At 47.6% G+C, this 15,479-nt stretch overlaps 1 protein-coding gene across 16 annotated transcripts in view; it reads right to left on the bottom strand.

The window, feature by feature from the left end:
* KALRN (kalirin RhoGEF kinase) overlaps nucleotides 1-15,479 on the bottom strand; it is a 656,868-nt gene that overhangs the window by 365,040 nt on the left and 276,349 nt on the right. For all 16 annotated transcript variants that reach the window (XM_059391106.1, XM_059391108.1, XM_059391110.1 and 13 more), the window contains exons 7-9: nucleotides 12,495-12,686; nucleotides 9,345-9,476; nucleotides 5,964-6,194 (exon numbers count right to left, since the gene is read on the bottom strand). In XM_059391106.1, coding sequence (XP_059247089.1) covers nucleotides 5,964-6,194; nucleotides 9,345-9,476; nucleotides 12,495-12,686 — 555 coding nt within the window. The remainder of the gene's footprint in view (nucleotides 1-5,963; nucleotides 6,195-9,344; nucleotides 9,477-12,494; nucleotides 12,687-15,479) is intronic.

Raw genomic sequence — 15,479 nt, 5'->3', positions numbered from 1 at the left:
CGTCACCTAGCGTGATGTCCATGGCATAGCAGAAAGGCTAAAAGCAGGACCCAGATGTAAGATGGACTTGCATTTGAATTCTCACTCTGCTACGTGACCTTAGGCAAGTTTCTTTAACCTTTCTATACCTCAATTTTCTCACCAGTAAGATAGGAACCAAACTATCACCTGCCTCCCAGGGAAGATTAAATAAGAAAAAGCAAGTGAAGAGATTAGATGTTCAATCATAGGTACTCAGAAAGATGATGAATTCTGAGCTTTGAACCACAGAAACTTTTATAGGCACGTTTAATTCCAGTAACAAAATCTCAGGGTTGGAATCCAACCCTCTCTCTAATATTTGGATCCTCTCTGCCACATACCCAATAAGCAAGCTGTTGGCATTTCAAATTTTGCAGGTGGTTCTCCCTTGTATGTGTTTCCTGATCTCTCTGGGACTACACCCAGAGCACTCTCCTTCTTTGCTTTAATCCCTTCTTATAAAAAGGGTTCATCTCTAGACCCATCATCATTCTGGTCACTTTTCTTTAACTAATCATTCCATGTGCAACCCAAAGCGCTCATCTTTTATTATGCAAAGCTGTCAGTTGGATCATACAATATCCAGACTGGTTTAGTATGATTAAGGGGGCATAGTCACTGGAGCTAGTAAAAGACTGAATCTCTGCAGTTTGAAAAAATTACTCTCAAACGCTTTTTACATATTCTTTGGCAGGCAGGAGCTGACATAGTAAAACCTGTAATTCTCCATGTGAGGCTTTAGAAAAACTGATAGAAACAGGTGAGATTCATTTGTAGGACAGGAACTATGGACTTTAATATTAATACAGTCATTCAGAAGGGAAAGTCATTGAGCCTGTGAAATTCTGCCATCACTGCCCCTTCCTAGCTCACCTGACCGGACTGCTTATAAGGCATTGTTTTTAAGGAAGGGCCTTGGAGCCTTAAACATCACTGTCCTATCCATACCACCAAGACCACTCCTCACCCTTCCTGCCTTACCTCCCCCCACTGCTCTGCCCAGAGTGGGCATCCAGTTAGACTCCTCCTTCCCTGTCCCCTGGCTGTCGCTTAGTCCTCTGCTTCCTGGCCTTCCCTGGGAACACCAACTCTATTTCCTCTGCCTGAGCTCCAAGAACCACTGCCATCCCACTCCAACCAAAAGGAACATTCCCTGCTTTGACTCTACTGGCCCATTGTTATTTTGCTTCTTTGGCTCTGAACCCGGACAGCTGTATGCCATTCATTCATCCTTCGGTGCATATGTCTTCTCTCAAGTGAGGGACCTAACTCCCAGCACAGGGCCTTGCATCCAGGAGGTGTACTAAAACATTTCATCAGTTTGTTCTTGTAAAAAACAGGGGGAGAAGATAAAGAGAGGAAGAAGGCAAAACAAGATGGCCTGCAGAGAGTATTCAAAAAACCATTACTCTAGCTAGGGAAAAAATGGAATGGAAACCATATCTGTAAGAAAGATCAAGAATCTACCTACTCCTTCTTCTTCTCAGTACGAAGTCAGGTTATCTGGGCTAGGAAGCGGTCCCTCACATTCTGGGAACACACAGGAGTTAGGGGAAGATAAGAGACAGAAGTGGAGATAGGCTGATGTTGTCATGGGGTGCGCTGTTTGGCTCTTGCTTGGTGCTAACCCATTCTAAATAGGAAAAACAATAGCACTGAAAATTATTCCGCTAGTGATACAAAAGCAGGTGTGCCCCATCCACACTTTCTGCTGCTCCATGAACCCCTGTTCCAGTTTGATCCTTAGAGACTGATTTCCATTGCTTTTAAGCCCAGCAGGGAAGAGAAACTTGAGCACATCTGTTGGGACTGAATCAAGGGAGAACAGCCACAAGGGTGATGTGCCAGGCCAATTCTGACCGCAGAGGTTTCAATGGTATCTCTTTGTCACTCGTGTCTATCCTTGGTTTTCATCTTCTTGGTTTACTCTGCTTTGGGCCCTTAATGGGCAAAATATTCCTCCTTGGGCAAAAACCATGCGCGGAATTGACTACGCGGCAAGCCAGCAGGCAGGCAGGCAGGCAGAGGCCGCCTCACTGTCCTGCCCTCTCCCTCAACCAGCTGGCATTCCTGTCTCTTTGCCTTCTGTCCCTCCCTCTCCTACCTCTTTCTCTTTCTCCTCCCATCCCAAGATGTCAGTTCCTCTGCTCTCCATCTTCAAATCTCTCTCCCTTCCTTCCTCTGTCCCAGTTGGCTATCTGTCTCCCTCCTTTCCCTGTTTTGGGCTATGTGCACGTGCCAGTCTGTCTTTCCCCTCTCTATGGAAGCATGTGTGTATGCTTCCTATCTCTCTCCCTGCTCTCATTCTCTGTCTACCTGGCTCCTCTCTTGTGTGTCTTTTCTCTAGGCTACCTGGACTGGGAGCCAGAAGGCTCCGTTTCCAGTCCAGGCACTACATTAACGAGCTGCATGGTCGTGGCCACGTTATTTCACATCTCTAGACCTCAAGTTCTTCCAGCATAGTGTAGGTTAGATTAGATGGTCCTTCAGGTCTCTGACAGCTCTGAGGTTTGATCACTGAATGAAACAGAACTTGGCAGACCCCCAAAGCAGTCACTATTTTCCAAACAGGAGAATCATGCTGGGGTCCCAACAGCATGAGCACCAGGGGGCGCCCAAGTCCCACTCAGAGGATGGGGCTGCTGAACCAAACCACACTAATGGAGGCCTCCCTTTCTGCTAGGGCGCCAGGGTGCTGGGCCTTGTCCTGGTCTCTCATTCAGTCCACTGGGATAGGTACTATGATCATTCCAGAAGCACCAGAGATGGAATCCCTTGCCCAGTCCTGCAGCCAAGACTTGGTAACAGGATTTATGCACAGGCGTCTTTTTTTTTTTAATTTTTAATTTTTTATAAACATATATTTTTATCCCCAGGGGTACAGGTCTGTGAATCACCAGGTTCACACACTTCACATATGCACAGGTGTCTTACCGCAGAGCCAGTGTTCCTAGGCAGAATCCTGTATTCCAGCCACGGACGGTTGCTCACTAGCTCTCCACTGAGGCTGCTGAGTCAACACCTCTGGACCCTGAATGTGCTCAAGAATCTTGGGCCCAGACCATACATATCAGTCGATTCTCTCCTCCCTCCAGACCCCAACTCTGACTTCTTGTGCCTCGGCCTACAACTGTTCCATCACTACTCTACCGCCCTGCATACTGATGGCACATTCTGCTTGAACTGTTCTTTATAGTTTCATATGTGGATGTCTTGTTCTAATGAACCAGGCATCTTGCCAGAGCATCACATAGTGCGGTTCCAGGCCCACGGAAGAAGACAGAGCTTTCCGAAGAACTGATGAGCGCCAGCAGACTTCATGAGCCCCGAGGCCGTGTCCCTGTATCCTCCACCTTGTCTGTAAATACCTGGGAGCCACGAGACGTTCCCATCAGCATCCCTGCAGGCAGACTACAACTACACATGAGCCATTACCACACAAGCCATGGGGGTAGGGTGTCAACGGTGTCCACCCCACAGATACAGGAACTGGAGGTCTTCTGATCATAATTCCAGCTCAAGTCAGCAAATATAAAGAGAATTCCAGCTTCATGGAAGATGGAGCCAAGAGTTGGGAAGTGCACGGAGAAGCAGCAGCCATGGTTTCTACTCTTTAGGAGATAGAGAATCGATGAGATGAAACATGCAAAATAAAGATGATAAGTATATAATGTTTCCGGGAGTTGGGAGAGCCAAGTCCAAGTCTTTCACCCTAACTGTAGAGTTCCTCATGTCCAGAAGACCTCTGACACACCAGCTCAGACACCTGCTGGGCATCAATGACTGACTAGGAATAAGCCAAGCACTGGAGACCCACCAGTGGATTTGGCAGCCCTTGCTTCTCCACACTTGCCTGTGCTCCTTTGGGCCAGTGTCACTGACACTGGGAGTGGGAGCCTGTCTGGGACAACGGGGGAATGAAGTTATGTTCCAGAAGTGAGAGTCACACATCCAGAACAGAACAATGGAATTACCATCCTAGGGATGAACCCATCACATCAACCTCATAACCTTCTACTTGCTTTTTCCTCAGTGCCAACAATATCATTGGTATGGTGGAGATGAATTGATAGCATCTCAATTCCAGAAATACTCTCATTTTTTAATTAACATACAATGTGTTATTTGCCCCAGGGATACAGGTCTGTGATTCATCAGGCTTAAACACTTCACAGCACTCACCATAGCACATACCCTCCTCAATGTTCACCACCCAGGAAATACTCTCATTTATAAGAGCATGACACAGAATGGCCCCAGCTGTAGCTTTTACTATTTTTTCTTCCTAGCTTCTGCTTCTGTGTGGATGTCGTGGTGGCCACAGAAAAGTCTGGATGTCACGGAGGCCTTTTGCCCACCCCTCTCGCAGCCCCTCTGCCCTCTCTCCAGTGCCCACCTGGGGCAACAGCCACAGAACAATTGGGAGGGCAAGGAGCACACCAAGGACACGGTACAACCTGCAGCTGGGTTCCCTCCATGAGTCACTCCATATTCCCTGAAATAGTCACAGGCCCGTGTGTGCCTCTGGAGGCTGGCACCTCACTCCGTCTCAATCACAGATGGACTCCGTGCTCCCTTCTGCCCTGGGATGATGTATTTATCTGGAGAGTTCCGATGGCACGAGTAGGCAACTGATTCATTTCCTTGTCCATTCCTGGCAGGCCCCACAAGAGTTTGGGAGCCGGGACCAGCACATAAATGCCTTTATGTGCCCTGAGCCCTTCTCCTGAGGCTCAGGTGTTGCCTCTGATGTCTCAGTCACTTGCCCCAGCCTGGGGCAGCAGGGGTGCCTGCAACAAAGCTGGGCAGCCCAAGACTTGGAAATGCTCCTAAAGGTCTGTGTACTCCCAGGACTGGTTGCCCAGTGAAAGGGTTCCAGAGGGTGTCACAGCCAGTGACAGGATACCCTGCTCTCCCTTCCCCCTCCCTCTGTCTCAGGGCACCCCACACTGGGGCCCCTCCCAACAGCAGCTGCGAAGGGGACCACACTCCAAAGACATGTCCCGCTGGCTCTTGTATTCCCTGTGTATTTCAATACACTTTTTGATTACAACTGGCCGAGTCCACAGAGAGTAGAGGAGTGTGAAATGTTACTTTATATGTACAAACTTGAAATTATGTGCTGGCCACAATAAGGTCTGACAGCTTGAGTGCCTCTTGCCTGTCACCCTTGCCTTCGGTCTCTGGCTCCCAACCACCTCTCCATGCCCCAGAATACCCATACCAGAGCAAAGCTCCCAGGGGTCCCCAAGGAGACAGAGAAAGTACGAGAGGAAAAGTATGGGCTATTTCATTCAAAAGGGTATTCGTGGCAAGGCTTTCCTTTCCTGGTTAAAACATAACCATTTCTTTATCATTCATGGTAAAGGGAAAAGCTATGACTGGTGTAATAATGCAAAAAGACAGATTAAGCCAGAAATAACCTCTAATCATTAAGAGCCCATGTTTTCAATCTCGTTTGCCAAGTAAGACCTGGCCAAAGAATCCCCTGAAGGTCCTGTACCCCAACCACACCCCAGCTTCAGCAGACCACAAGCATCCTTGATGGAGAAGTGAGCTCATTGTGCATGGTCCAACTCTGACAGTGCTCAAATACCAACCCCCCGTACCGCTACCCTGGACTCATCTAGAAATCTCCTGCCCGAGTGAGGGTCATACTCTCCCACAAAGAAAACCAGCCATGCAACTAGAAGGAAGTGCTCTGTCTCCCCTTCCCCACCCCAGAGAGGTCGCCGGCCCATGGGAGGAGGGCTACTTAGGCAAGAAGTCCAGAGGGTACGTGTAGGGTGGGGTGGGGGGCAGCTGGGGCTGAATGACCCCCTTCCCCCAGGCAGCAGGGGTTCCCAGACCTGATCCCCCCAGGTCAGGGCCTTAGGGTCAGGGCCTCAGGCTGTCTGCATGCCTGGGATGCATGCCATGTGGGGGGGTGGGGGAGGCATTACCTGCTGCACATCCTGCTGGAAGACGCAGAGCTGCAGCCGCTGGTGGAGCCGCACCTTGCGGTGCTGCCAGATGCTCTCGAGCCGCCGCTGGTGGTGCAGCACCTCATGTACCACGTCCAGCACCTGGTGCACTGCCTTGGAGTAGTTGGCCGTGGCCGTGAGGGACTCAGAGTTCCCAGGGCTCAGGGGCCGCTGCAGCACATCCAGCAGGGCTTTGCCATCCTGGCTGACCTGCAAGAGGGAGAAGTCAAATTGAGGGAAGCTAGGAGCCGGCAGGGGCCCAGGGCGTTGGGGAGGGTTGGCTGGCTTGGGGGCTCCCTTGCGGGGACCCAGAATCCCAGGACACTGGAGGCATGCACCAGCCAGAGAGGCCCAGTGCTCAGCCTGCAGCCTGGGGAAGGGCAGAGCACCCGAATCCTGGGACAGGGGCTGCTCAGTCAGTGTCTTTCCCTACCCTTGCACTGGGTAGGGACTCCCTCTGCCTTGATCCTCAGTCCCCAGCACTCAGAACAGAGCCTGGGACATCGCATGTGGTACATCTTTTGACTGATTCACTGGGTAGGTCAAATGGCAGAACTTCAGTTCAGAAATGAAGCAAAATGTAAGTTAATGCCATAAACCTCTCTCCCTCTTTCTTCTTCATCTCCTCGACCTAGCTGTGAACATCTTAATGTGTGACTGGAGGCAAGTTACTTAACTTCTCTGGGCCTCAGTTTCCTTGTCTGTAAAATAGGGATAGAAAGGGGACAACCTCACGGAGTTGTGGTGAGGACTGAGTGAGTTAACACGGGGAGTGTTCAGAACAGGGCCCGGCAGGAGGGCTGGCTCCGAATTCTGCTTTCACCATCAGCATCTTTAGCAGCACCATTTCTCTCTCCTGTCTTCCTGATTTCCTCATTTTCTTTTATATTTACCCTTCTTTTGCACTCCTTCTATACAACTTCTTTGATTTCTCCTGAGAGTGGTAATATTCCTGTCTTTCCAGAATATGCAGGGTTAAGGGAGGGACCCTAAGACTACAGACCCAATAGGCATGCTCATATGCTCCCCAACATCCACCCTCAGTGCTGAGACCTGTGGGGCTGACAGCCCCTGTCATTCCTTATTGGACTCTGGGTACAATAACAGGCACCCATATTTCTGGAAAGAGACATCATTTCATCAATACCTGTGGCTCTCCAGTGCTGGCTGAGGACCCAGTAGACCATGCATCTTTTCAGTTTAAACCAGGGGTGACCAGGGATTTTAAGGCCCTAAATTGAATTGGTTGATGATTAAATCAAAGTTGGTTTGGAGTTGAAACGGTCTTTCCTTTCTAGCAAGGTGGGGAAGTAAGCGTGCTCCTACCTCCTGCCTTATAATGATGAATGAGGAGCTGTTTGCTGGGCTCCAGCCTCTCTCCACCCCACCCTCACGTCTGATGATAGCTTGCTGAGGGTTTGGCAACACACTGGCATCTGTTTACCACCTGTTCATGGGGCAACCAAAACGGTGTGGGGCTAGGAGGGCAGGTGACTAAGAGGAATACTAGGCAGAGAGTACTGTAGCTGATACAGGAGAGGAAGCTCGGCTGGAAGCATACAGCTGGCTAGATGACCACCTCTACCCACATGCCAGCCTCCAGAAATGCACTGCCAGGGGAGGCGAAGAGCAGTGATACAAAGGTAACACCCTCCAGAGATATGAGTAAGACAAATAGCCTGTGGCCAAACCCAGGAGAGCTCTACTCAGGGAACTCTGAGCAGATGGGCTCTTTGGCACCGTGCTATGTCCAGGTCCAGGGTGGTTAAAGATGAAGGCCAAGTCCTAAAATCCAAGTCAACAGAGCTCTAGCTCTCTGCCCAGTCTGCAAGTGCAGGGACAGGGAGGCAGGGGACAGCCCACTGACCTCTGACGTGGGCTTGGAGGGAGTGTCTGTGTCCTCCAGTGCTGGGGCCTGAGAAAACTCAGGGAGAAATATCGTGTCACTCTCTGACACAAACACCCCCCTGCCAAGTGTGAAACATGTAAGCCTGATATGAATCTCACTTGTACGCTCTATGTTCATATCCTACGAGGAGTAAATTTAGAAATTCTTGACCCATGGGCATTCTTGACCCACAGTTCTTTTCTAAGAGAAAGCCTTGGGCCATTTGGATCAAAGCTGATGAGATCAGATCTGGCCCACAAGTCCTCCCCAGTGCCTCCTCTAATACCAAAACACGATACCATTTTTTTTTTTTTTCAGCCCTAATTACGGTCAGGCATGGGGCCATGGACATTACATGGGCACTATCTTTGTAACTCTTCCAACTATAGGCAAGTGTTATCACCCTTATTTCACATAAGAATGTGAGGCTTAGAGTACCTAGGTAACTTGCCTGAAGTCACGCCAATAAGCAGGGGGTTAAAAGTCAAACTTCCGCTTTGACTGTGGCAAAAACCTTTACTCTAACCCAGAAGCCCTTGGTTCTTTGACTTCAGCATGTGTGCATCAGATTTCCCCAGGGTAACATTAACTAAAATATAGGTTCCAGGTCCTACTTCTTCACATTCTGACGCAGTCTGAGGCAGAGCACAGGAACAAGTCTGAGGCAGGTAGTCCCAGAAACCACTTGGAGAAACACAGCTCCAACTCTCTTTGCCGTATGGGCCAGATGTGAATTCACTTTCCCCTCCTCATTCAGCTTCCTTAATTAGCTCATCTCTTTATGGCCCTCAGCCTCTCCCCCAGAATTCACACCAGTTAGTCAACTCACTCACTTGTGTATGTCCACAAAGATGCACCCATAAACCCCCTTCCTTTTCCTTGGAAAGCAAAAGACCCCCCACACCCCGCACTTGAACCATGCACCCAGACTTAGATTTTTCAGTGAAATAGTCTTTTAACTTGTCCTTCACTTTCCTGGAAGCTTCTCACTCCTGCAAACACTTCTCTCCACCCCATGGTGAGTTCTCCTCTGTACTTTCTGGTAAGAAAATGGGTATTTGTTGACAAGCCTCTTCATTAAAGAGGTGGCAGGCCTGGTGTGTATAGTGTATACACCTGCCCACCAGCCAGAAAGCACCCTGAGGAGCACAGCCTTGCTTCCTCTTATTTGTGTCCCAGGGTAGAGAGTCTGATCTTCACGCATAGGGTGAGAGAGGTGTATGCGCATGCACATGCACACACAGGCCCGTGTGCTGAGGTGGAGCCCACTGAAGGCTGCATTGTCTCTGCTTCCTGGCTGGAGATCTCATTATTCATAGCTCAAGGATCTTAAAGATGTCTCAAAGGGGAAAGAGATGACGTCTTTCTTCTTTGTCCTACCCAGGCTATTACACAAGGTACAGGTCAGTGCTCTTGTTGCTAACCCACATCCACACACCCCACGACCCCCGCGTGTCCTGCAAGGTCCTCACCTCTGTGTAGGCCTGGGTCACCTGCTCATACAAGGACTGGTGGTGGTGGATGGCCAGCTCCAGGTCCTGCATCTCGGAGGGCAGGCCTCCCTCACTGCACATCTTGCACCAGGCGTCCACTCCCGACAGGAACTGGAAGGACATAGCAGCTGCGTCAGTGCGGGAGCACTGGGGGCAGGCGATGGACCTTGGGAAGAAGCATCAGGACCTCTGGGAGCCTCAGAGGCCAATGCAGAGGGTGGAGTCTTTCTCTTTAATTCTACAAACATCAACCCCATGAAAGAAGCCAGACACGGCACCTTTGTAGAAAGTGTGGTTTCCACAAACAAGAATGACTTTTGTGAAACCGTTGGGGTGCCAGCCACCTGTGTGTTCAACAGGCTGTACCCACACACTGACTACAATGTGTGCGGACAGCTCGCTATCTTACATGTACACCTCAGAGTTTCTCGTCCTGTGCACACTCACAGGCACACGGGAGAGGTTGCATGCCAGGTAAAATGGGATGCTTCTCCATGTGGACAATGGGTTGTGAGGAGGAACAGAGAACATCCTACAAAGCCATCAGGTACCCCAAGAAACTTGCAGAGGCCACTCCCACAGGGGATGGAGATGAATGTTCTCCGAGCTTCCCACTGTTGGGTCAGTATGCTTCAGGCTGTGGGAGGGGAGGGACAGCTGAGGGGGACAGACAGCACCATGACAATGGCGGCACTGGTTCTGGGGATGTGATAGAGAGATAAAGATCTCGACAGAAAGCAAATTATTTAAAAATTAAAATTAACAACTGTGGAACACCCTGGGTCTCCATGCACAAAAGGTGAGCTAACTGAAATCACTCAGATTTATTGGGTGGAAAACCACACCTCTAAAATGCAGATAATTCTTCACCTAACAGTCTGGAATGGTTCTGTCTGTGATTCCTCTTGCCTGGGTGCACAGCTCCATTTAAATTAATTGCCTAAATACCTTTTTATCTCGTTGCCCAGAACAGCCCATATGAGGACAATAAAGAGCTGCCTAAATGAACGGATAATAGCCTTGAAAAAATAGCCTCAAATCTGTTGTTTGGTGTGTGTTTGTTTTTTCTCCCCAAGCTAAAAGGAAGCATGGTTTATGATTTTCCCTGGAGGACTGGTACTACCTGAGGAAATTGCATTAAAAAATAGATACAAATAAAATTGCTTCTGATCCAAAGCAGTCTAAGCCAAGCAACATCAGCTAGACACTGACTCCGCCCATCACTCCCGGGTTGGGCATCGAGCTTTCCGCAACCCCTGGAGTTCCAGTCCAGTGTCTGTCAGCTCACAGGCCTTGGCCTGGTGGCTGTCCTGGGGAGTTTTTCATTCTAGATGTTCTTATGCCATTAGGCCAGCTCTTAACAATTCTGGAAGTGTGCTGGGTGCCATCCAGCCTCAGACTGCATATGCTTGCTAACATCTCAGCCATCTCAGCAGCTTCTTTGCTCCTCCAACAACCATTTCATGGAGGAACCTGAAAGCAACTTGACGTTCGTCTGTCGACCATGCCAGAAGCACCTCTCCAAGGCCCTTTGGATTTCTCTGTAATACTCTAAAAGAGTATTCTAAGAATCCTACAGCAGACCACACAAAATGGTCAGCTCAAGGAGAGAAAGGCAGGGATACAGGAAGGGAAGCACTGAGTCTCCCTTGCCAATCTGGACAAACTTTGAACAAAATGTGCAAGTGGTAGGGTTGAAGAGAGAGCTGGAGATTTGACATGAATGCTCTCCTGGGCCTGGGCATGAACTAGTCATTATCAGTCATTACCACCATGATTGTTAAAAAAAAGAGAAAAAAAGGTCTAGATTCCTTTCAATGTGTGGGGCTGCCCCTGAATTATGACACAAGTATTTCAGTCCTTGGGAAGGTCTCAGGATTTCTCCCTTACCTCACACAGGTGAGGGAAATATAAACATACCAGGATAATATGTTGCATAAATACAGTAGTAATGTCTAGCATTTAAAAAGCACAATAAGCGCCTTACATGTTCCATCTCTAATTCTTATATTAGCTCTGTGAGATTTATGATTATCTTGCATTAGAGATGAGAAAACAAGCCAAAAATGGTGAGGTGATTTGCCCGAGTTAATGCTTGGAAGCTACATGTGCCTGGCCACAGAGCTTAGACTCTTTCAATTACCCCATGCCGCCTTCTGTGTTAGGTGGGCCCAACGCAGGGAGAGATTTAAGGTATTACCACATCTAGGCCTCTCCACCATCTGTACCCTACCCAAATGTCATACAAAGAAAGGAATTTAGAGGTTAAAACTACAAGCTTTAATGTTAGACACATCTCAGGTGAAATCCCAGCTATTCATGGATTGTGTGATTCTTCACAGTGGTGTATTAGTAAATGCTTAAACACCAGCATATGTGTGTGTGTGTGTGTGTGTGTACACACAGAACATAAGTAATACTAAAATGTAGTAAAGTAACCAAGAGTGACGAGTTTTGAGTCTCTACTACCTTTGTTTTTAATATATTTACTGTAAATTTATACAATTTAGTTTTAAGTAATGGCTATGTTTAATAACCGGTTCACAAATTTCCAGAACATTTGACATTTGGCTCTCCGTAGGCTGCTTAGAGCCAGCTCCAACACACTGCCGGTTCCTGGGCAGGTCATTAATCTCTCTGAGCTGCCATGCTCTTCTCTGTGAAATGGGAGAGTAATGTCACTGACCAATGCAAGTAAGTAAATAGAAACAAATACTTATTATTTTTATCCACTGTGTAATTATTACATTATCACTATCCATAGCAATGCTTCTTGTAAGATTAATTTCCCCCTGCTCTCAGCACTCAATGATCAGTATCTAGATTCACCCCTTCTGTGTACGCTCTGGGAATGTGGTCAGCACACATGCACACATTCACACACACAACCATAAACTACCAAACAGAATGTAAATAGCTCTAAGTCCCTTCTTGTTGGGATGTTAAGCAAAGCCACCTGGAGTGACCAATGTGTCCTTGTGAGGAAGGTGGTAGAACACAGGTTACCGCTGCAATGACTCAGCAGGGTCTTGATTGTTTCCGGGAGAGAGGAGGGGCTCTCTACACAGACAGCGCTTGTGTTCCCACCCTTCCAACCAACAGCCCCCATAGCCTCTCCCTTGGCCTCACCTGCTCAGCCTTCTGGTGGAACACTGCAGACATGGCGAGGATGGTGCTGCGTTCATCCAAGGCAGCCGCAAAGCTCTTCCACTCCTGATCCAGCTGGGTGGAAATCTGCTTGATTTGCTGCGATGCATAATGACCGGCCTCAGAGAGGCGGGAAGCCACGGACATGATGCGGTTGATGTTGACATAGGCATTCTGGGAAGCAGAGGAGGGGGAGCACTTAGTGGGGCGAGCTAGAACGACACCCACTGAGCACTTTTGGGGGTGAGTGAGTATTTGGGGAAGGAAACTACTCAGAACAGAAAGTTCAGCCATCAGTCAAGATTTAAATGAAGACAGCAAATGAAGAGAGCATATTGGAAGAACATTCTTCCAATAATAATTATTATTGGGTAGGTATGCTACGTTATGTGCTCTGTATGTACTAGATCCTTTTAAATTTTACATCCTGGGCACCTGAGGTAGCCCAATTGGTTAAGCATCCAACTCTTGATTTTGGCTCAGGTCATGATCTCAGAGGGTCCCAGGAGCCCTACAATGGGCTCCACACTCCATGGGGAGTCTGCTTCAGATTCTCTCTCCCTCTCCCTCTGCTCTTCCCCTGCCTCTATCTCTCTTTCTAAAATATATAAATAAATCTTTTAAGAAAAAAAAAACAAAAAAGAATATTCTTCCATACTAAAAGTCCACATCTGAAAATAATGATGTACTGTATGTTGGCTAATGGAATTCAAATTAAATTTAAAAACAAACCAAAATGGTGGAACCCTTTCTTATCCTTACTAGACTTTGAGATATTTCCCTACCTAACTCCAACAAGGCATCTGTGGGTTATCCCCAAAAAGCATCTTGTAAGGCTCTCCTGGCCCTGCTGACTTCTCTCATCATGTGTTTTGTTTACAATCATTCCCATCTTTGATTGCCAATTAAAAATTCATGACCATGTGTGCTGTTTCCTACCAGGCCAACAGAAAACCCTCCAGGAAGGAACAAGGCAAAAGAAAAACCCCACAAACATAAGACAGTAGCGAGCATGATCATTTTTAACTGCTACCTCCTATTAATTGTCTGAGGTGTCAAAACAATCAAGTAATATTGTGGCATCCACAGGGAGATTTTCTGAATCACACAATGTCTGCCTGAAGAAGGACTAGGGCGGTGAGTTGCTTGTGCACCTTTGTTCTTTGTTGCAAATCTTCTCCACTGACAAGAAATATTCTTCAGCAATGGTGTTTTCTCCTGTTTCTATTATGAGCTCAGGAGTAGTTCATTAATATCAGGTAAATGAAGGTTCTTTATTTTCCTTCCCCTCCTCCTTCATGTTCCCTATTCATCTTAACTGTCCCTGTCCTCAAGCCCTCCATCCCAAACCTGAGCCAAGTTGATAAGGTCTCTGTTCATTTAAAAGGTCTCTCTAGAAGTTTAAAAGGTTAAGTGTAGTGCTCAAACACAAATTCATTCTGATGTCTAATGATCCCCGTGTGTAATCTCTTTCTTTAGTCTGGCCTAAGACCTTTCTGATGCAGTACATTTCCTTAACAGAACTAGAATACTACTCTTGTTATTTGAAATAACTATCCTTCAAAGATTGAGGAATCATTATCAGCCCTGTTTTCTGAGTTAGGACACAGATTCTACTTAAAATTAAGCTCTATTTATAGAACTGACAGAAAAACCAACTCTGTACTTGGAAAAAAAAAGAGAGAGAGAGAAAAAAAAGTACCAATTTTAGTAGTTTTGTCTTCTAAGGGAATGACATTTGGATTACGCCAAATTTCCTGCTTGTGTACTTGTCTTAGTTTGGGTTGCCTCCAAAGCAGACCTTGAGACAAGAATTTGGGTTGGATGACTTATTTGGAAGTGACTGCAGAAAGCAAGGTGAGGGAGAGGGCAAGTCAAAGAAAAAAAAGGAAAGAAAATGAATAAAGGATGTATTTATTAATGGGTTAGTTCTGCAAGCAATTAGAGTTATCCCTCCTGAAATCTTTTTAAGCAACTGTGTAGAACAAGTTCAGGCTGTCTCACTGGGAGGTGAGGTATATCTGGGGAATTTATGCACCAAGTCTGATTGCTCATGGTTGAGGGTTCTTTGGAGTAACTCCATTTCCAGCCTGACCTACACACAGGCCAAGCACATCTCCCAGGTCAGAGTGACCATGGGCAGAAAAATACAGGAAGCTATCAGTTTCTATGGGAGCCACCTGCCTTTGACCTTCAGGGCTGGCTGAGGAGATGCAGGTATGACATTGACAGTGTGTCATAGAGCTGTCCTTCCAAACTGGATTCAAATCTTGAAAACCTTCTTCCCCACCCCAATGTATCCAGATTTATCTAGTGTTATTGGGTTTTCCTGTCCTGGGAAAGTCTTTGTGTGCTTTGGCCAGATGGAAAGCAAGGAAACTAATAAGACCTGGGCACTAGCTTCTCCCAGGGTCCGTCCTGGACATCCTATGGATGCCCGGCCCATTGTCATCACTAGCTCTTTACATTCCCTCCCCACAGAGAACAGAGGGAGGCACACTTCTGCTCACTTTTAGGAAGAACCTTCTAGCTCTTAGAGATGTCTAACTGTGGCTGCCTCTGGATGCTGTTAACACTTTGTCACTCATTCAAATATTTATGGAGAGTTGGCCAGGCTCTGTGATGGGGGCTGTAGGAGATCAAAGAGGAATGAGGCAGGATTTCTGCCCTCAGGGGCTCACAGCTGAGACAAGAGAAGTCCTCAAATAACTGCAATTTAGAGCAAAATGAAGTAAGTGTTTCTACAGAGGCGGAGGCAGCTCACTGTGGGGGTGCAGGGCTCAGAACCACCAGCGGTGATGTTGGGAAGGGGCTTCCTGCACAGAAGGGGGTGGTGAGGCTGGCCCTCCTCCAAGGCCCTCTTCAACCCTGAAGCCTGTGATCACAAATGAAAGCGAAAAACAAACAAACAAACAAAAGACCACAGCTTACATTTCACATTCTAGAGACTAGCACAGTAAATGCCTT

Source organism: Mustela nigripes, chromosome 2 (assembly GCF_022355385.1).
Source record: "Mustela nigripes isolate SB6536 chromosome 2, MUSNIG.SB6536, whole genome shotgun sequence".
NCBI lineage: Eukaryota > Metazoa > Chordata > Mammalia > Carnivora > Mustelidae > Mustela > Mustela nigripes.
This window is presented reverse-complemented; position numbering and strand designations above follow the sequence as displayed.